Source organism: Astatotilapia calliptera, chromosome 4 (genome assembly GCF_964374335.1).
Source record: "Astatotilapia calliptera chromosome 4, fAstCal68.1, whole genome shotgun sequence".
Lineage (NCBI taxonomy): Eukaryota > Metazoa > Chordata > Actinopteri > Cichliformes > Cichlidae > Astatotilapia > Astatotilapia calliptera.
In genome coordinates this window covers 24112253-24134287 of record NC_137425.1, presented here as the reverse complement: position 1 = coordinate 24134287, position 22035 = coordinate 24112253, and the positions used below count along the sequence as shown (strand labels likewise).

Below are 22035 nucleotides of genomic sequence, written 5' to 3'. Positions count from 1 at the left end.
GAAGCAGAGTTATGTCTGTACACAACAGAAAACTTAGCAAAGAACTCATTTTAAATTGTGCTGTGCAATATGTCCTTAAAAGATTTGACAAAACTGACCAAGTGGAAGAAAATTAAGGAAGCAGTAGGTCTAAAGAACTATCTACAGCAGATGAACCTGAAAAACTGTAGTTTGGAAAAAACATTTCAGTTAGTGGTGTTTGCAATCTTGCCAAAATTGATGGAGTTACTATGGCTTCATTTTTCAGGATGATAATGATCCCGAACACACTGTCAGTGCAGTAAAAGCGTACCTGGATAGAAAAACACACAGTGGAACACTGTTAGTCGTGGATTGGCCTCCCCAGACCCTGGACGTCAATATTATTGATCATCTTGACCGTTATACTCGGTGTATTTCCTTTTATGTTTGCACATTCAAATAAATCTACAAACTTATTTCCCATTTTCTCCGCAAAATTTGGAAAAACGACGCGTGACTTAAGACTTTTCCAGACTACAGATTTTATTTCATTTTAATCTGTTTTTAATAACTGGCTCTGGTTGTGAAAATGCCTTCTTTTTTAGTAAATAGCAGTGTGAGTTACAGGCGAATGTCAATTCGCAGTGTCTTGATGATCCGGTAAGTAAATCCCAAAAAGTTGATTCTGTTCATTCCGTGTTGCTAGTCTCAGTCAGGCAAAGGTAGGCTAAGGCTGAGAAAACCTGCAGTCAGCTGAGACTGAAGAAGTTCAGATAAACAGAATCAGCTTTTTGGGGTCAGTTCGCCGTATTTCCCTTGTTTGAAATCGACGCTTCATGTGTACCAACAACTCTGACGTAATCATGTATCACTTCCGCTGTTCACTTCCCGCTCTCTCATTAACGTCCTATTCAAATAGCACTCGCCTGAAATGACTGTAACGAGGTTGATAACAAATGCGTAACCTTTCCACTTGAGCTCCTCACCTTGAAACGGTCTTCCGAGATCAGGTTGTAATCCTTGAGCTTGCAGAGGAAGATGACCGGGCTTTCCATGCAAGAAATTTCTGTTTTATTGCAGTGTAAAAAGCGCAGCATTTCCTCCAACTCCAGGAAATCCAGCGGATCCATCGATGGTCTGTTCTCCCTACTCTTCTACAAAACTGTGCCAGTTCCCAAGAGATCGCACTCACTTATCACCCAGATGTGATATTAGAGCTGCAGCACAGAAATAAAGCGCTGCATTCGTGGACCTTGTGCCGTTTAACAGGTAACAATAAACTCCTCACAGGTCTCGTCACCCTGCTCCACCGTTTACATGCGCGCACAGTGAAACTCAATCCAAGTTTATGTAAAACAAAAAATCACAATGTTGAGTAGATGCAGACATAAGCGGAAGTTTTCCCTCTACGGGTCAAAGTGTCTGATCTGGGAAATCCTGGTTTCTCGGTTCCTCCTCTCAGTGACGTTTGGAAAGTGAAACCTTTTTCTAGCGCTCTTCTGTCGGCTCACCAAAAACTGCAGACCGTGCGCATTTCTGAGATTTATTATCCCCCCTTTAAATTATAGCCATGCTTATTTTTAAAGTAGACCCGAGACTAACAGTCTGTGGGCGAAACAAATCAAACTCATTCCTGAGCGTCTGACACGAAGAGACAAAAGGGGGATTCATTAAGGTCGCCCACAGTGAGTAACAGTGCGAAATTCAACAGCCTCTTTGATAAAACAATGAGCATTCATGTCGTGGTTGGAAACAGCTCGGCCCAAATATTTTCAGTGCTTTCTGCGCTATGCGCGCTCCCGCTTGGGGCATTATTTCAGCAGGGAGACAGAAATGAGTATAACGTCATAGAGATATGTCACATTTTTTCTTTTCCAGTAACAACAACATAAAATAAATCAATAATTTCATAGTTGGTTTGTATTTGTATATGAAAATAATTCCTGCATGTATAACTTTAGTTTTTGTGATTATTGATACACAAGCACTTCAAAGAATAACGTTTTTTGTTTTGTTTTGTTTTTTTGTCAAGTGAGTCAACACGAGAAAACGAGTACAAGCTGGTTGATAATCCCTTTGGAGATATAGGAACAGGTTTTCACAGTGCTTGGACAAAGCTAACCACAGCATGACCACAGCACTCAGCTCTATTTGTTTATGAAGTAATTCAAGTCTTTTAGTTTTGTAAATATTTCTGCCTAATGAGATAAACGCCAGCTTATCAATAGCAGGCACTGATTGAATTAATGTTTTTATTTTTTCACAGCCTGGTGGCACGGTGGTTAGCACTGTTGCCGCACAGCAAGAACAAGAAGGTCCTGAGTTCAATTCCACCATCAGGCCGGGGTCTTTCTGTGTGGAGTTTGCATGTTCTCCCCGTGTTTGCGTGGGTTCCCTCCGGGTACTCCGGCTTCCTCCCACTGTCCAAAGACATGCAACTTGTGGGGATAGGTTAATTAGATAATCCAAATTCAAATTTTATTTGTCACACAACCATACACAGTATGACATGGGGGTGAAATGCTTGTAGCTGTACAATGCCCGACCATTAAATGACAGAAGAAAAGTTTTACAATATTTACAATTTACAGTTTACTAAAAAAATGTACAAATTAACTTGGGAATTTACAGTAAAGAATGTGCAAATAGCAGAAGAGATTATAAAGATAAGGATTATAAATTATAGGAATTATAGGATTATAGGAAATGTGTGGTGGTGCGTGTGGTGACGTGTGTGAGAGTCCAGTCTTATAGTGACGTGTTGGTAGAGTCCAGTCCTACACCTGGTTCAGGCCCCGAATAGCCTGGGGGAAGAAGCTCCTCCTCATTCTCTCTGTTTTGGCCAACAGTGAGAAGAGTCCATTGTTGCGATGGGAGAGGTCCATCATAATCTTCCTAGCTTTGGACTTGCACCGCTTGGTGTAGATGGACAGCAGGTCAGGGAGCTCTGATTGAATGATGCGTTCGGCCGAGCGCACCACCCTTTGCAGATCTCGTCTGTCCTGCTTGGTGCTGTTCCCAAACCAGGTGCAGATGTTTGCCGTCAGGACGCTCTCGATGGTGCAGGAGTAGAAGTTCTTGAGCACCTTCAGTGGCAGATGGAAGTCTCTAAGTCTTCTGAGGAAGAAGAGACGCTGACGGGCTTTCTTAACCAGGGTGTTGATGTGACAGGACCTTGTCACTAGGTGTGAATGTGCGAGTGAATGTGAGTGCGAATGGTTGTCTGTCCCTGTGTGTTGGCCCTGCGACAGACTGGTGACCTGTCCAGGGTGTACCCTGCCTCTTGCCCTATGACAGCTGGGATAGGCTCCCGCGACCCTGAAAATGGGAAGCGGAAGCGAATGGATGGATGGATTTTTTCACGGTGTGGTTGGCGTTTTGATTAAGAATACATGTCCTCTTTCATACTGATGCTTTTTAGGGGTTTTAATTTATATGTCTGGTGTTTGTTCCCTAGAGTGTCGACCATCTGCTCTTGTACCTCATGATAAACTCTCTGTCACACCTCTCCATGTTGTCACCTTTTGTCATTGTCTTCATAAACACCTACATGCGAACCACTGCATACCTTCCCAGACTCACTTATTGTGTCGCCCAAAGCAAACATACAAATATCCGTATGTGCAGGTCATTTACTTTTTATGTTGATGTCATAACAAGAAAATAGATGAGATACTAATTATGCTATAGTCTATAGTGTGTTCCTCTTGAGCGACATTGCACATGTGTCTGTAATATTCAATCTAACTCATTTGCAAAGTTGAAATAAATAATTTGATGAAAAATATGACATTAATAATCTAAACAGAGATTTAGAGATCAGCTGTAACGTACACTCAACCATAGAATACAGGCCTAATATTAATATTCGGCTATGCAAACACTTTTAACACCAAACGGTTAAAATAAAAATATAACTGACATGTGCACTAAATGCACAGAGGCTAAAGGAGCAGTTTCATTATGTTTGAGAGTGCAGAGCAATGAAGAGATCACAGCGATGCTAGAAAATGATTTCAAAAGAAATTCCATAGAACTCCAAAGTTATTGGTTCTTATATCCAGAAAAACTTAATTGCGTGTAATAAAAATAAGCAAACATTATTATTCCTCATTACTTAAGCATTGTTTTGGGAGGGGAAAACACCCCATTGGATAGAAAGTTGTACGCTGGAGAAGAAAAATGGTGTCAGACCTTAAAGAATGAATAATGTCTACAATGAGATGGTTTGAGGACTCCTTTATTTAAAACTTTGTAAAAGACATAGATATTAAAAAAAAAAAAACTTTAAGTAAACATCAAGTGTGTAGTTTGCTGCATGTTTTGTTTTGTTTTTTTCATGTAAATTTGAACATTTTGATTTGTGTATTTGTATTTTTGCATATGTTTGTTGGTTTGATGTTTTGTTGTAGTTTGTCAAAAATATGAAAAAGAGTATTGGTAAGGTAACAGTGGGACAATAATCTATATGTCAGGTGTAATTGAATGTTTTTCTATATTCAGTTAGGCTGTAACAGCTGATCGTGGTCCTTGATCGTGTCCCTCTATGTCATTGTAAATGACGTCATCATGCTTTTCCTGACACGTCTTCACTACTTGCAGAACTTTTGCAAGGCGCCGGTCCAACGCGGACAGATGTGGTTCTGAGAGGAGAGGGGCCACTCGTGACAAAGGATCCTGAGTCAGCGATTCCCGCATGATGTCGCTCAGTCGGAAATCAGGAAGAGACAGCAGACGCAAGCGGAGGAAGGTGGAGCGACGGATCCTGTGGAGATAAGTCGTGTAAGGGGATCGAGAAGATTTTGGAAAAGGAAAAAAGAAACTGGGAAAGAAATATATTTAAACTAAAGCATGTAATTTTAAAATCTTTTAACCATATGCACCATATCGTTTCCACCTTTGGTCGTCTTTTGATAATTTATTAATAAAAGAAGTAGTTTGATGCTATGTTGTGGGATCATGTAATATTATTTACACCTCTGCTGACTCAGGTACAAATCCTGTTCCCAAACAATATGTTGTTTTAACCTTTTAGCCGTGTTACACTGAGATTATGTAAATGTATTCTAACAAACTAGATAAAATGAACACTTGCTAATGTAATGTTAATTGCCCACTTACCATTTAATAGCTTGATTACCCATAGAGCTACAGCAGCTAACATTATTACTGTGGTCAAAGCAATCACATTAAAATTCCTTTATGAGTTTTTTGAATGTTGTTGTAGTATTTCTGTATAAAACAGCTTGGGAAATGCCATAAACAACTATGAGATTTTACCATGAATATCACATCTTAAAGGCCTTGTAGGAATTTAATACAAATATAGGGTGTACGTATGTTTGGCAACTAAAGTCACAGCCATAACAGCAGACAAAGCCTCAGAAACAGAAGCTGCTGCTTTAAGCTCGCAGCCTCTGAGTGCTGTACACCTGCTTTCATTTCAAGGTGGGTCTCCAACATTAGCAGCCCGTAGTTTCATTACACAATACTCTTCCACTGCATGATATCTTGTGGCCAGAAAATACGTTTTAGCATAATCTCATCATGCCAAAGTGACCTTTGACCTCTGCATTGTCATCTTCTTCTATTAAACATTCATGAGGCACATTTTGTGACGTTACAGGCTTGAAGAATTTCCTTAAGCTGAGGCGTAAAGGACATATTAGATTGATGAGAATTTGACGTATGAGAGGTTGACTCATAATAACTTTACCTTTGGGGACCAAAATCCAATCATGTCATCTTAAATTTGAAAATAGTCGCTCAAGCTGTTTCTGAGGTATCGAGATCATGAGAATGGTGTGATGTGAGGATAATATAAATCCATCAGGCAACAAGTGGCATTAGCTTAGTTGTTTTTAGATATCTTAATGCAGAAATGTTACTAATTTGATGCACTTCTTCGCTAGAGTTGAGAATTTCTATCACACCTTGTGGGTTTATACACATTTGAAAACTTGACACTGACTCTTTTCTTACACCTGTCCCCCCGTCCATCATTTTTCAGCGCACAGATCAGTAAGCACACATCTTTTTTCTTGTTTTACCTGCAACACTGCTGCAATGGAGCTAGAATGGATGGCTCATCTTGAGAGTGACGCCCAAACCTAAAAAAACAAAAAACAGGATCAAAAACATTTAATGACGAAAAACTAACCTGACACCTGAGGAAGAAATCAAGTGTAACACGAGATAAGAAGGATCAAAGTTTTGGTACTCACGCCCGTCCATTATCAAGGTGCAGAAGAAAAGTGTTGTTGCCAAATTGCTCAAACGTCTCATAGTGATGTCTGTCCATGTTGCCTTCAGATGGAAAACAATCAAATATCATTTAAGGTTCATGACACTGTTAAAAATATTCTTTAAAAAGCTCTTAATGCAACTGTAGGGAGCATCACACTGCTACTTTACTGATTCAGTTTGTTAAAATTCCTTAGGAAAAAAAGAAAATAAGGAGCGTTATACAGATGAGTGACTCCTATCAACCAACAAACAAATGGGCCTAACTGACTCATGAGGAAGTCCAGGACAGCCATATCTATGAGATCCACCAGTCTGGTTCCTTGATTGTAAGGAGGTGTCTGCTTCACTGTATCACAGTAAGCTGGGTCTTTTTCCCACCTGGGAACAAAAGAACAGAGACACTCAGACAGACAAAGGAAAACAGATCATGGCCTCCCTGTTAACAGTTTTTATTGCTTCCCTTCACATTTTTCTGCTTTTGGGGTTCGAGTTAGTGCAGTTCACCTTTGCTGTCACCTCATTTTGTTGTTTAGGTTAACTCAGATGTTTGAATTCAAAACTTTATCATTAAAAAGAATGCAGATTCTGGATATAGTGCCTATTTGTTTTAAGATTGTTTACATCTTGCAAGTCTTTACAGATACCACTAGAGGGCGGCAAACACCCACGATTCTCTAAACGCTTTAGACCAGGAACGTCAAACTCGTTTAACATCATGGGCCACATACAGCCCACTTTGATCTTAAGTAAGCTGGACCAGTGAAACTCCCCAGTGCAAAGTAGCTTAACTGCACATTTAATCCCTGAGAAATCTCAATATAAGAAAAAGAAGTGCAATGTCTCAGTATTTCTACGTGATAAAGAAATGCTGCTGCTGCCGTTAATGAAAGAAACAAGTCAGCACAACTCTTTGGGCCGAAATTGTAAAAAAAAAAAAAAAAAGTGTAAAATTCAACAACATTCTGGTAACTAATCGGCCAGACTGTCCTGTAATTATAAAGTGGACAGATTTGTTAATTAACAGAAAATGTCAATTTTTTTTTTTACTTTTATTTTTGTTTTTTAATGTGGTTACATTGGAAAAAAAAATTCTATAGCAATAGTGAAAAAACAGTAACTTTCTTCTCATGTTTCTTAACTTTTTTATCTGTTACATTATTTTTGTAGTATGAGATGTTTATCAGCAGGACAAGCTATAAAATTTATGAAAATACCATTAAAAGTCCAAAATGTTTGCAGGGCCAGTTCTGGCCCAAGGGCCTTATGTTTCACACCCCTGGTCTAAATCTAGATCTTTATTTACACTCTATGCACACACTTATCAAAAGTTCCATCAGAGCTGCTTAATAGACAGTATTTTACTAATACCTAAAATACACGCAGGAACTGTTTCTATTATCTTGTACTGGCTGTATTAGATTGTAAGCAATATTACTACAGGGTTAGTAATCATCCTTCTATTGAGCTGGGGTTCAGATTGTTTAAAAGAAAGACACTGTGATCATTAGAAGTGACTCATTAACAAAGCATTCCAATATTTTTACCTTTAAAAAGAAAAACCATTAACAGACGACATCCAACGAAACTCCTAGACTCCTAAAAGTCTTGTTTCAAAACAGGCCACTCAATATAATGTCATCAGTCCATCCATCCATCCCCATTTAAACAATTCAGGGTCGTGGGGGGACTGGATGCTAGCCCAGCTGCAATAAGGTGAGAGGTGATGTACACCCACAGAGAGACAGACAGCCTTTCTCACAGTCACAGCTATGGACAATTTACAATCACCAATTAACCTAATATCACTAAATATATAATTCCATTCAGGCAGTTTCCCACTCACAGTTAGGACGTTTCTAAACATGTACTCTGTTCAGTTGTATTAAACTACATTCTGTATGTTAGTCAGACTGAGGTATGATCAGTGAACCCACTGTGCAAGCTTGGTGCGGCTGTAAGATCGCCTCCATGGGGACCTCCAGGACCTGCGAGGGGCAATGGTGAGGTCAGGCAGCATGGTAGCCAGGGAAACCTCCAGCATATGTGGCTGACCGCACACCGGGTGCTCCACTGAGCAGTAGTATTCACACTGCCCATAGAAACACACGTTCCCAGCTAGAGAGACAGCCATATATTAAAAATAAAGATTTTAGCAGAATTCAGTCCAATAGTTCGTTTTTGTTAAATAAACTGAGTGCTGGCGTGAGCCAACACTTACCCACATGCACCTGCACACATACCAGGGGAAGTGAAGAAGGTCTTAGACAGCCTGCGGTCGGTGGTAATCTCTTTGATCTCTGTGGTAACATTGATGAGCCGTCCAACCACTGGAGGGATTCTGTTAAAGCCCAGCAATCTGAGAAGGAGGAAGATACAGAGCGAGATGAAGAGATGGAGCGAGTACAAAGAAAATACATTTAAAAAGGGAACACAATGTGTCAACAAGAGCACAGGAAGTGTTTTCTTTTTTTAATCTTTATTTGTGTGCAGCATTAACGTCCTGTTTACTGGAACACCATCATCATATTCACGCATTGCACTGTCACACCAGAAAGCTGCCCAGTGCTACGATCCTCTGACCTCCTGGAAACTCCACATGTACACCAGGATCAAGACCTTGCTCAAGGGCACGACAGCGGGGTTAGTAACCACAGAAGAAGTGCAGCTTTTTCTCTTTACTTATCCAGCAAAGTGCAAGAATGAAACACTTGGTCAGGTTTTATTCTTCAGCTACCACTGACTGCTATTAAAACCTTTTCACACTTCTACACTCTGCGACATCTCCATGAACAAAATACTCAAGTGCCTGAAGTGTCACCTGTTGTGCGCCTGCCCTCAAGGACGCCTGCTACCTGCCGATCGGATGTGTAATGACGCGTACCTGTCAAGGTGAAAGGCAGCGATCTCGGCGTTGTGTCTTTCAAAGTCAGAGAAGTAAAAGAGGTTTACATCAGTCTCTGCATGTCTGGTTTGCCTGTGCAACAAACAAAAGCGAGCACATAAACATGCTGCTGTAAGCGCATCTTGTCATTTACTAGTCAGCATCACAAAACACAACAGGATGAATGTTTCTCAGATCGCTGCATTGCACCGGTGTCTTACTTCATGGGTTTGAGCAGAGCTTGTCCATAATTTGGGAACGATATGAGCAGTTTCAGTTGGGTGCCTCCTTTCTTTTGAACTAAAAGATACAAAGAGGGTAGATATCGGGAGCACAGCAATAATACAAAGGCACATCATTGCTTACACAAGCACTCTTTATCATATTGATCAGCCACTGATAAGAAACGCATCACAGAGATGCATACAATTTAGATTCACTGCAGTGCATTACATCAGTTCCTCCACATGGTGGCCTGTTTTATAGTCAGAGCACCAACTGCCACCTCCATTTTGAGCATTACTCCAACAAAACATGTATAAAATCGATTTATCTTAGTGCTGAGGCCCAATATTATGCATCATTATTTTTAATACTAATGCTTATGTTATTCTTGTAAAGCCTTTGCATATTTATGATACCTTAAAATATTCCCTGCTGCTTCTAAACAAGCAGATTAGAGTATCATTTACATGCTTTGCCAGTAACGTCACCCCGTTTTACCTTCACAGAGGTCTGCATCGGACGGTTTAGATTTTTTTCTCTCCCCCATTCTTTCATCCCATCAAACCTGACCCACTTTATCCACACTTCAGACAACTGGGCAATGTGAAGCATGTGTTTATTCTCTTTCAAGTGAACTAGTTCAAATCAAGGTTTCAGAAAAAGAAACAGCTTTTATTTGCTGCAGACCACGGCTCTGTGAGCAAATCCTGTAAATGAATAGAAAGAAATTGTTAATATAAACCAAGCTGTGCCACATTTTGATCCATAATTCGTATTTCTGATTCTGAATATGTACCCAAATTTACACAAGATATAGGTACATGCAGGAATGAGAGCTAAATGTGGGGGAAAAGGGATGACACAGTGAGAAAATTAGCCTGTAGCCGAGATTAGTGCTTAATCTGCACCATATAACACAAATCTCAATGCATTATTCATTCTGCAGCATGCTGAGCATGGGTTTGCCTGTCTAAGAGAACCAACCACAAAATGAACATGTAGACATAAGCATATGTTGATGCAAAGGAAGGTGCATGAATATTTTATGCTTATATTTTTTGCTTATGGATAGTACATGTACATCCAGTCTTTATGTAGGCACTTGTGCATAGTGGTGGGCCAGCTTGCATGTGATTTTATAGCCTTGTTCGGTTATGCACCCTTTCCATTTATCTAAGAGTTTCTCAACAGATATTAATAGTAGGTAGGATCTAAAAACATCTCTTTTAAAATGGCACAAGTCTGAATGCCTGCAGTTACATTTATGGAGAAGCATGCGAGAGAATATAACAGTCTATGTCTCTCATGTACATGTGAGCTGCACAGTTTGCTGTTTTGTTTTTATGAATGTCTGAATATCTACATACTGTATCTCAATTCTGCTTCTCGTTTGTAATAAAATTAAGACAGTAATCCACAGTGCATTTTGCTATATGTGAGGCGGTGCATCATACAGCCACACACACACAAAGATCCGGTTGGTCCCTCCCAAGTTTAATGATGCTTGGTTTCATATTTGAACATGCTAGTCCCTTTTTAGCATCATTTTTCAGCATGCAGTGTATACCCCGCTAATGATATGAAAAAGGTTTTAATCCATTATCTGTTTTGGGTTTGATGTCTAAAGCCAATAAACAGCAAGTGAAATTGAAAAGAAAATACACGAAGCATCAACAGGGAAACCACAGTTATATCGATAAAGGATTTTCAAGACTGATACTAAGACCAATATGTGGTGGCTTATAAATCTGATATATTCAGTGATTTATTTTACTTTCAGACACACAAAACAGAAAAAAGATTTCCCTAAATTAGTTTTTGTAGTCATGTATGAGTCCTTACTAAGACAATGGCAAAGCTGTTTGGAAATTGTCCAGTTTTATCATCTCAAGAAATAGTCGATTACTTGGCTGTAAAAGAGGTGTGTTTGGAGGAGTAAATTTGAGGCTTTCAAACATAAGGCCACTGTAGCAATTATCAAGCATGGTGGTGGTAGCATCAAGCTTTGGGGCATTTTAGTGGACAGAATCATGAAGGACTACCTCCAAAATCTTCAGCTTCAACTTAAATCAACGTCTGATGGTTGAAACTTGGACACAACTGGGTGTTCCAACATGACAGTGATCCCAAACACACATGGAATGGCTTTCTTAAAGCCCTGATCTCAACTCTATTGAAAATTTGTGGACTATGTTTAAAAGCCTGGTCCATGCCAGGAAACCAACCAATTTAAATGAAACCACCTCCACCAATCCTGCTGAGAAAGTGGTCAAATATCCAGCCAGATTTATGCCAGAAGTTTGTTGATCACTGACAAAAGCTTCTGGTTGAGGTGCAAGTCAGGAAGGGACATTTAACCAAACAGTGAGGGTGTATACACAACTCCGAGCCTGTACTGCATGTATAAGTTTATATTTGAAATCCTAATTAAATTCAAATTCTTGTTTTTTAAAGTTATTAAAGATGTATGCTGTACAAATATTAGACCCTGGAAAAAGAATAGTTGAAAGAAGTCATTAAAAACCCCAAATTACCATGACGTTTATGGTCATGTTGATTGGGTATAAACTTTTGACCATAATCTGTGGTGTATAGGAAACCTATACTGACAGGTTGAGATGTCTGAATATCTGAATAGCTTCTATACACTGGCCTTCTGTTTTTAATTCTACTTGCATGTTATTCCATAGTTTGTTTGTTCCAGAGCATGTATGCAGTTCTTCTGGGGGCTGTAAGAAATCTATATACCTTCACACATCCACCTTCCTCATCCTCTCACTTTGTGTCCACAAGGAGTTGTGAGTTATATAACAATATACCTAATCCTCCTGGGTTTGCGCTTTCATTCTCTCTAAATGTGTTTTGTCGTTTTATTTGCATACATCAGTTTGTGCCTTTATCATCCCATATATGTGTCTTGTTTCCCCAAAGACAATGCTCACTGCTGTAAATATGAGCTTTGGCACACTTTATTCTATTCACTCAGTGAATACTCAGTCTTGCCTACGGCTCTCTTACAGATTAGCTTGTTTGTAATAACGGATCAGTTAAAATGAGAAAGCAGCAGGGTTGTGACTTTGTAGCTGCTAAGAGGAATCCAAATGAACATAAAGAAGAATTTACCACAAGTTCAAAACGCAAGGTAATGAAAAGCTCATTTTTTAAGTAAAGAAAACTTGCTGTATCAAACTATGCAGTCCTTAGAAGTCCCTCTTTTGGTCACCCTAAAAGCAGTACAGATTACAGACGGATGTTTTGGCAGAATATTTATGAAGGACTATGGCCTGAGCAGGTTTCCTAATTGACTGTCCTCATCGTGGCATTGCAAAACAACCTAAGTCTCATTTCAGGATGTAGTTTGTGGGAGTAGCAAGATAAAAAGGAGGTTCATTAAGAAAATTGTACCTGCCCCCCTTCCTCTGATTTTTCTGGCACATTTCCCAGGCCTTGTTCTTTCCTTCCAGTCTCTTTGGCCTTTTAACCCTGCCTGCCTCCCTTATGTGCTCACCTGAGCCAAGGATACGCTGTGTTGCCAAATAGTGAGTCAGCTGAGCTAGGTTGGGGTCTTTCCTGTTGTACAGCTCCCAGCGAGAGATGCCCAGGTGGAACCGCAGCCAGGGAGGGTGGGTCTCCACATCAGTTGTCCATGTGACTTTGTCATAGCCTTCCTCGTGACTGTTGCTTTGCCTTCAGGAGAGTATGTAGACATAATACTATAACACCTGCAGAACTGTTTAGTCATGAACAGAAATTCAGATATGAAACAAACTGCAGTTTTAAAATAAGTTAAAAGTCTAAACACACCAATTCTGTGGAAAGTTGAGCAACACAGTGATATAAAAAAAAGAGCTTCCATTGCATAATATTCATTTGGCAGCATGAAGTGACACAAGCCTCATGGCGAGGAAATAATGGGATGCTGCATTCCTTTAATAGTTATTTCTAAGCATGAAAGTGTGTTTCAAAAGTAATTTGTTGTATAGTCTATTCCAATTTAAAGACAGTCATGTTTCTGTGGCAGAGTGAAACTATATACCCACGGTATGCTCACATGCTTATAGAACAAAATCATGTGAAATAGAAAAGTACATCCTCTTTCAATTCTAAGGTTTTACATATCAGGATTTATTGAATAAACATGAATTCCTTACCAGGTTCTACAACTATTTAAACTTGACATTAACAACAACATCATGCGACACACCATAGGTGTCAAACTCTGGCCCGCGGGCCAAATTTGGCCCGCAGCCTAATTACATTTGGCCCGCGAAGCCATACCAAATTATTATTAGAGCTGGCCTACTGGTATTATACAGCTAATATATATATTGTTTAGTATTAAGCTTTGCTTGTTCCATATTCAGTTTTTCAGCAAAACTTGTTTGAGTCCATAAGAAAAGATTCATTCTTATATCTAGAGGAAGATTTTTTTTCCAATAAATATTAATGTTAGCCCGTGACTTTGTTCCAGTTTTGAATTTTGGCCCACTGTGTATTTGAGTTTGACACCCCTGCATTAAACCATGTGATTATTCATTAACAGCCTCGAGAATCACCTTCAGCTGTAATAACTTTAAGTAATTTGTGCTTGGGATCATTGTCCTGTTGCATGACCCAGTTTTAGCCAAGCTTTAGCTGTTGGACAGATAACCTGATGTTTGACTCTTGAATACTTTGGTATACAGAAGGGTTCATGATCAAAACAGACTGCAAAACAAGCCCAGAATTATCACCCCTCCATCACCATGCTTGACAGTTGGTATGAGGAGTTTATGCTGATATGTTGTGTTTGGTTTTCTCCAAACATGGCGTTGTGCATTATAGCCAAACATCTCCTCTTGTGTCTGTCCAAAGGATGTTGTTCCAGAAGTCTTGCAGTTAGTTCAGCTATAACTTTGCAAACCTAAGCTGTGCTGCATGGTAATCCTTTCAAAGAAGATATTCTTGTTCACTCTTTTTCTCATCATGACCTTTAACATTTAATAGCTAACTGATGCTTGTAGAGTCTTATATTGTCAAGACGTTTGTCAATTAACAAGATTGTTTTGAATGTTTTCCACTTGTGAATAATCTTTCTCGCTGTAGAATAATGGACAGCAAAGTGGTTGGAAGTACCCAGCATTACAACCTTTCCTACATTGATGTTTTGCGTCAGACCTGCAAACCTCTGCATTTATAGAGGCGCCTCAACTTGCTGATGACCAGTTAATAAAATGCATTTGATGGTAGAGGATAAGTAGCAGCACCGGGCTGCTATTTACCCTCTTAATTCTTAAAGTAGCAGCAAGTGTAAATTAATTTTTTTGTTAAAAAATAATGACATGGTGTCATATGTGGCATGGTGTTTGAGGTTGTATTTACTGCATTTTAAGCTCACTAAGAACCAGATTATTTTTATGGTGTCCTGTGTGTAAAACCTTAGAACTGAAAGAAAATGTACTTTCTATTTCACATGATTTTAAAACATTAATTGTTTACTTTTAATCAGTTTGTATTAGCAGTTTAGTTTTGACTATCTAGCTAGAAAAACAGAATATTGTTTTTTAATTTAGTTTACAAAATTTACAGATCTACAAAAATCTAATTTACTATCAAATCGTCATTTTACACTAAAGACATGCACGGTGTCGCTAGCTGGTGAGCATAAAGGTCTGCTGGATGGGACTAATATTTCATAGCTACATCAGTAAAGAAAGTAAAGTAAAGTAACCTTTGAATGTTACCAAATGAAAAGCGGGCTACTGTAATTAGGGCAGCTTAAAGAAGAGCTAATCTTTTAGAAACCAGTGTTAATTATTCTAGGGGAGCTTCACAATGATGCAGAACGTAGGGCAGGTTATTTTCAAAGCCCTTCATGTTTCTATGTTATTAAAGTGTTTTTGACATCTTTTTTACTCACCACTCACTATCATCAGGGAAGATGTCTTCGTTCTCTTCTTCGTGACTTTCTGTATCCTTTGCATCTTCTTCTGTTTTCAGCCTCATTAGCCAATCATCTTGCTGCAGCTCTGGCTGTGGCAGATTGTAAAGCGGATGCTTGAACAGTGCCCCAAGCTTAGAAGGACCATCGACTTTCTGAATTATTTTTCCAACTCCAATCAGTTTCTTTGACTTCTCAGCGACCTCATTTAATGAGCCTCGGACTTTATGGTGTAACATGTTTGCAGTCGGTTTGTGACGCACTTCATCATGGGGGCGCCTCTGCAGTTTGTTTGAGGAGGCAGCATCAGAAGCAGGAGACTGGGAGACAGACTCGTGATGTTGAGTATCTGTTCTGGGAATGGAGGAGGAAGAGGAAGAAGTGGGAAAAACACAGGCAGTCTGGAGGACTGAAAGGCAAAAAAATGCCAGAAGGACATGGAGACTGAGGGACAGACAAGCCAGTCCCAGATAGATGGAGCGAGTGGACTGACCCAGGTTCCGTCTAACCATGCTGGAAGATAAAAGGATAAAACAGACCAAGGAGGCCTGTCAGCATTTCAGACTTGCACATGATAAAATATTTCCTACATATTGCATAATACACAGACACCCAGATAAACAGCAGCATGTATTTCATGCTTACTTGTAAAAACAGACCTGCCATATACCAGATTTCATGGTAACATGCTGTAATGCAGCTGGACTAGGCAAACTGCCAGTGCTTGCAACATCTGTGTGCTGCTTTGTTTGGTAGGTATGAGATTTACAACTCAAAACAAAATGACAGCCTTGTGGTCCGTGTAGCAAGAGGGAAAGTTGGGTGATCATCATCTTCATTAAAATCTGTCATTTTGGAGCCACGAGGATGGTAAAATCCCAGCGGAATTGGGAAAATGTGATAGTTCCTCTAACCATCTGCTGTCAGTGCTTAATATGAGAGCCGCGTTAAAAGTCATTAAGCTCACTGAACGTCTGCGTGGTTGCTTCCAAATATGGCAAACTGACACCATTCAAAGTGTAGTAAATGTTTTTACAGCATCATGATCCGATACACTGCACATGGACATTTAAAGAAAATAAAAGAATTATAATCATAATGTCTCGAATTGTAAAAGGTTTCAACATGCTTTATTTATGACTTTTGCTTCTTTCATATTAAACATGATACTTGCTTCATTTGTGGTAGATTCATATATTTATGCAGTATAAGAGTAAAGTAAAAGACAAATACACTCACTGGACACTATATTAGGTAACGGGTTGAGTCTCCTTTTGCATTCAGAACTACTTTAACTCTTCATTTCAACAAGATGCTGGAAACACTACTCAGAGATTTTGGTCCATATTAACATGGCAGAATCACAGAGATGCTGCAGATCGTAATCTCCAGTTTCACCAAATCCCAAAGGTTCTCTATTAGATTGAGATCTGGTGACTGTGGAGGCCACTTGAGTACAGTGAACTCAATGCCATGGCCAAGAAACCAGTTTGAAAGGATATGAGATATGGTGTGTTATCCTGCTGGAAGCAGCCAACAGAAGATGAGTAAACTGTACTTATAAAAGGATGGACATGGTCAGCAACAACACTGAGGTAGGCTGTGAGATTTAAACTATGCTCAGCTGGTGTGAAGGAGCTCTAAGTGTGCCAACAAAATGTCTTCCAAAACCATTACACCACCACCACCCTGAACCATTGGTAGAAGGCAGGATGGATCCATGATTTCATGCTGTTAATATCAAATTCTGACCCCACCATCCATTCAATGAATATTTTCAGTTTTTTAGACCATACTTTGTAAACACGACAGATGGTCATGTAGGTAAATCCCAGTACACAGCAGTTTCTGAAATACTCAGACCTTCCTGTCTGACACCAACAAACATGCCACGTTCAAAGTTACTTAAATGACCTTTCTCCCCCATTCTGATGCTCAGTCAGAACTCCAGCAGGTTGTCTTGACCGTGTCTACATGCCTAAATGTGCTGAGTTGCTGCCATGTGATTGGTTGCATTTCCAAGCAGCTGAAACAGGTGTACCTAACAAAGCAGTTAGTGACTGTAAGTCATATAAAATGTAGAAACCAAAAGTATTTACTAAGTTTGTTCTTTTTTTCTGTTCGTGTTGATACTACCAGAATAATACTGAACTTTGAAAAATTCACGAGCACAGTCACAGTCATCAAGATGCTGTTAGACATCTGCTTGGGTCTTCTAAGTTTAAACATAATTGAAATAATTGTGATATTAAGGAAAAGGGTGTGAAGCACATTTTACACACAGTAAATCTTTAAAAATCCCAGCAAACCCTAAACACAGCTTTTGTGAGGCCAGCTATTCATCCTACTTATTGTCACCAACAGTCCTTAATGCACAGCTCTTACTGCATTGTGTGATTGAAAAGGAAAACAGGTTGAGAGAGACATGCGTGCATGCGGTCACACAGCAGTAGTTAAGCATGAAGCTACCAGGCAATCATTTGCATAAAATTCTCAAAGAAAGAAAAGTTTACTAAGAAAATCAATATATTATTGATCAATTTGCTGCTTCTTTATGTGGAGCAGCAGACTGGAGACTTACATCTCTTTCCTGTCAAGATCTTTTTTCTTCCCACTCTCGCTCCGTTCCACTCCCCTGCATGTGTGGACTAGAAAGAATTTAGTAGTAATTTTCTGGTCCTGATCTTACCCAGTAAGACTGCATTTGTGTGTTTGTTTGCTGTCATGCGGTCACTGCGGCGCAAACAGAAAACTGGCGTGTTGCGGTGACCCGTGTCTCTGTGACCCAGAGTTACGATATTTTACTTTGGATCAATGCAGATTGCATAATTAAGTCAATGCTAAACACAAGTCCTGTTAGAAGTGGCTCCAAATCAGGATGTCACTATTTGTGATTGGTAGGTTATCACCACGTATTCAAAAACTATGGATCCATTAGTTCTTCCATTGTAGCCCACCTTGCTTCTCTTTATATTTTCTTGTCTTCTCATAGGCCCTGACTTAAAATGAAAATCATTTTTGCCCCCTGGATTTGACTTTCAAGAGGACACTTGATGCAGTTTGTGGTTTGTGTTTGAGGAGATACATATATATATATGTGTGTTTATATACATATACTCCAAGTGATGTCCAATGCAGCAGGCTAGATCCACTTTAGATTAGATTCTGGCAGTGCAGGTGCACACACCCACATAATGAATTGGTATTCTGAAAGAGCTCAGATTAAATCAAATATTCATTTTGTCTTCTTTCAACCTGCCTCTGTCCTTTATCATAAGCCATCCATCTTGTATTTCATTCCACGGCTTTAAAATCCTTTTCTCCGACTTTCGATATTCGGTGCCTTATGGGGATTGAAAAATTGTTCTCTCCTGCAATCTAATTAGCTAACGAAATGTTCCTATTAATTAGCTCACTTTGCTCTGAGAGACAATGTATTATTTATGTTGAGGCAGGTCCCAGTAGAACAGATTGATGTTTTCCAAGCCTGCGGCAGTATGCTGTGGCATTATAAGACGGTTCCTGTTGTTTCATTACTTGCAAACAACTCTTAAACATCGCAAATCAGGTTACAGTTAAAACACACATGCATAAACACTAGCATGAAGAAAGGGAGAGAAAGAGAATAGATGACTAGTTACAGCTCTCATACTTTAAAATGCATGACGAATTTATTCCAATTACTCATCGTGATGATAATGTCTCTGCAGTCGTAAACTGGAATAATACTTGGATGTAATGTGGACTGGAGCCATTAAAGCTTTAATGATTCATGGCCTGATGTGCTAAAGTGCTGTGATGTTTCAATGCATTTTCAATGAAGCATAAAAGTAAAAGTGTGACGAGTGCATCAGAATCTATTTGGATGCATTTTCAGTGTTTGGAGGAGGCTTGTGCCGCACGCTGTATGAGGTTTTGCAGATTAGCAGGGAAACAAATGCTCTGTTTTATTTTTTGAGCTTAAAGGTTCCTCCAGTTCATCCAGAGGGAAACATTACTTATTATAATTCACGGCTTTTTTTGTAGTGCTTTTATTTATGTAGCACCAAATCACAACAACTGTCACCTCAAAATGCTTTATACTGTAAGGTAAAGACCCTACAATAATAGAGCAGAAACTCCAACAATCAAATGACCCCCTGTGAGAAAGCACTTGGCAACAGTGGGAAGGAAAAAACACCTTTTAACAGGAAGGAAGCTCCAGCAGAACCAGGAAGATGGGTTACAGCAGCAGAAGACCACACCTGCCACTCCTGTGAGCTAACAACTAAGACTACCATTCACATAGGTTTCACCAAATCTGGACAATAGATGATTGGAAAAATCCTGCTGTGATGAGTCCTGTTTTCTGCTGCAACAATCAGATGATGGGTTTTAGAATTGGACATAAACAACATAAAAGCATGAAACCATCCAGCCTTGTATCGATGGTCGTGTGGGGTAGGGGAAGGGAACTCCAGGCTTCGAGAGAAGGTGTCCGGTGTCCTGCAGGTTTTAGATGCGCCCTTGAGCCATCACAGCTGATTTAAATGGCTAAATTACCTCCTCAACATGTCTTGAAGTTCTCCAGAGGCCTGCTAATGAACTAGTCCAGGGGTCAGCAACCTTTCACATCCAAAGAGCCATTTGGACCCAGTTTCCACGCAAACGAAAACACTGAGAGCCGCAAATACTTTTTGACATCTAAAATGAAGATAACACTGTATATATTGTTTTTTACCTTTATGCTTTGTGTGAACAACTAAGGTGTGTTGCTTATGAAATCCATGAAGTGCTAATGAGAAAATTACATTTTCTTTATATAATTAACACATTTTGAACTCTTAAATAAATATAACAAAAGGAAAGACACCCAGCTGAACTAAAATGATCCATGTAGCAAACAAAAACTGTTATATCGCCTTTGGGCTTTTGGATCCTTGACCTGACCGAACTTCTGCTCCTGAACCTCTGCGCACAGCGTCTGCAAATCTGGGCTGTACGAAGTCACTTTCATCTTTACGCAGGACAGTAAGCTGTCATCGGTGAGGCGTGAACATAGTTCACGGTGGAGAACAGCTGCTGACATAATGTGGATCCGAAGGTCCATAATTGGCCTACCTGGGGTTGAAAGTCTCGATAAATGCACGGCGTTTTGGCGGGTACACCGGCTTCCAAGTGTGACGCTTATTTTGAGCGATGAAAAAATGATAGAATATAATTATATTTTTATATTTCAATATCACAATAATCTTCCAATTTATAACTACAAGTTAAAAAAGAACTAACATAAATAAAATACACTTCAGCTAAATACTTCTAATTTATTTTCCCAAACCACGCGGAGCCGCGCTATAAGGACTAAAGAGCCACAGGTTGCCGACCCCTGGACTAGTCATTTGATTCAGGTGTGCTGACCCAGGGTGATATCTAAAACCTGCAGGACACTGGCCCTCTCTCGAGGCCTGGAGTTCCCTACCCCTAGTGTGGGGGATACTTTCTTTGCACACTGTAGGCCCCTTAATACCAACTGAACATTGTTTAACTGTATCACTGTATACCTGATTATGCTTGCTGGCCAAGTCCTTTCCTTTATAACCACAGTGTACACATCTTCTGATAGCTGCTTCCAGCACGATAACACACTATGTCACGTATCTCAAAATATCCCAGCTGGATTCTAACTGTTTGATGCTATCATGTCAATATGGAGCAAAACCTGTGAAGAACTGCTTCCAGCACTTTATGTCGAATGCTTCCAACCCAGTATTAGCAGTAGCATGTAACGAGACATAGTCGTCATGCTCCAAATTATGTTAAATAGGCCATTTGTTTGAAATGACTTGTTTGAAATTATTTTCTGAATGGATGCTAATACATTAGTAAGTATTGAAAGGATAATTACAGTGTATTTCATCATGCTGCACTTCTCATTGACATAGTTAGTGTGGCTGTTAGGTTTGTAGCATAAACCTATTCGCTGGAACGTTAAGACAATATAATTACACTGCTAAGCAAGACACAAATAGGCAAAGTTCTTCATGTTACTCGTGCACGGGAGAGAACCGGACAACCGCTTGACTCCAGTTGGTCTCGTCCGTCCTCCTGTAACACTGCCCTTTTATTGAGGTTACATGAATATGCATAGGTTCGTTAACATACGACGTCTACATACAAACAAAGAGTACCTTGCCTGTGTGTGTGTGTGTGTGTGTGTGTGTGTGTGTGTTGCTGATCAAAGGGTCAAACATCCTTGGTCAGGAAGAGGGTAGCCTCCCCCTCACCCTAGATGGTTCATCCTAGATAACACGGTGAGGAAGTCCTGCAGTTCATCTAAACAAAGAGCACTTAGACTAGAACAGACGTAGCTACGTTAATCCTACCATAAAACAATAAGACACGGTATGACCTCTCATGCTCCCAAAGTGCTGTCTAATACACACAAAGTTTGCAGACTATCAAGGATCAAAACCTCTACCAATCTACAACTAATTACAAAACTCTAAGCATATATAAGTAAATATTTCTAAGCATAAATGACAATCAACAATACAAATCTAACAGTGGCTCTATTGGTCATGCCAGCTTTTTACAGGGGCCTCCTGTGTAGCAACTTGCTGACTGCCCTATTCCTCTGCAGACAATGGGGAGAGAACATTTTTTAAGAGTTTTAAGACTTCAAAACAAGAAAAACATACAACTTACAAAGCACCACTGAAGAGGTTTTTCCAAACAGCAAGAGCGCCTTTTAAAGTTTGGATGTTGAGCTGTTTCACCAAAGACATATGTGTAGTGCAGCACATTATGCCTGCGCCCCCGTGCC

General features: G+C 39.7%; 2 protein-coding genes and 1 long non-coding RNA gene across 3 annotated transcripts in view; 1 reads left to right on the top strand and 2 right to left on the bottom strand.

Moving 5' to 3' along the window:
• Positions 1-1091, bottom strand: part of sp100.1 (SP110 nuclear antigen, tandem duplicate 1) — a 14641-nt gene extending 13550 nt beyond the window's left edge. The window contains exon 1 of the mRNA XM_026165566.2: positions 948-1091. Coding sequence (XP_026021351.1) covers positions 948-1091 — 144 coding nt within the window. The remainder of the gene's footprint in view (positions 1-947) is intronic.
• LOC145428580 (uncharacterized) lies at positions 974-4908 on the top strand. The gene is made up of 2 exons (XR_013908874.1): positions 974-1230; positions 4564-4908. It is a non-coding gene; the product is annotated as an uncharacterized LOC145428580 (long non-coding RNA).
• On the bottom strand, positions 4186-22035 carry LOC113021114 (extracellular serine/threonine protein kinase FAM20C-like). The gene is made up of 11 exons (XM_080300963.1): positions 21918-22035; positions 15213-15746; positions 12822-13000; positions 9310-9388; positions 9089-9181; positions 8448-8563; positions 8142-8322; positions 6476-6585; positions 6186-6267; positions 6012-6071; positions 4186-4726 (listed from the first exon to the last, which is right to left on the bottom strand). Exons 1-11 carry the CDS (start codon positions 22013-22015, stop codon positions 4465-4467), a joined length of 1794 nt encoding a protein of 597 aa, XP_080157089.1. The 5' UTR covers positions 22016-22035; the 3' UTR covers positions 4186-4464.

Coding starts and splice junctions, on each gene's coding strand:
- LOC113021114 (XM_080300963.1), bottom strand. CDS start 22,015: ATGTGCTGCACTACACATATGTCTTTGGTGAAACAGCTCAACATCCAA. Junction 8,564..9,088: donor GCTGCCTTTCACCTTGACAG/GTACGCGTCATT, acceptor CCTCCTTCTCAG/ATTGCTGGGCTTTAACAGAA. Junction 8,323..8,447: donor GACCTTCTTCACTTCCCCTG/GTATGTGTGCAG, acceptor CTGTCTCTCTAG/CTGGGAACGTGTGTTTCTAT.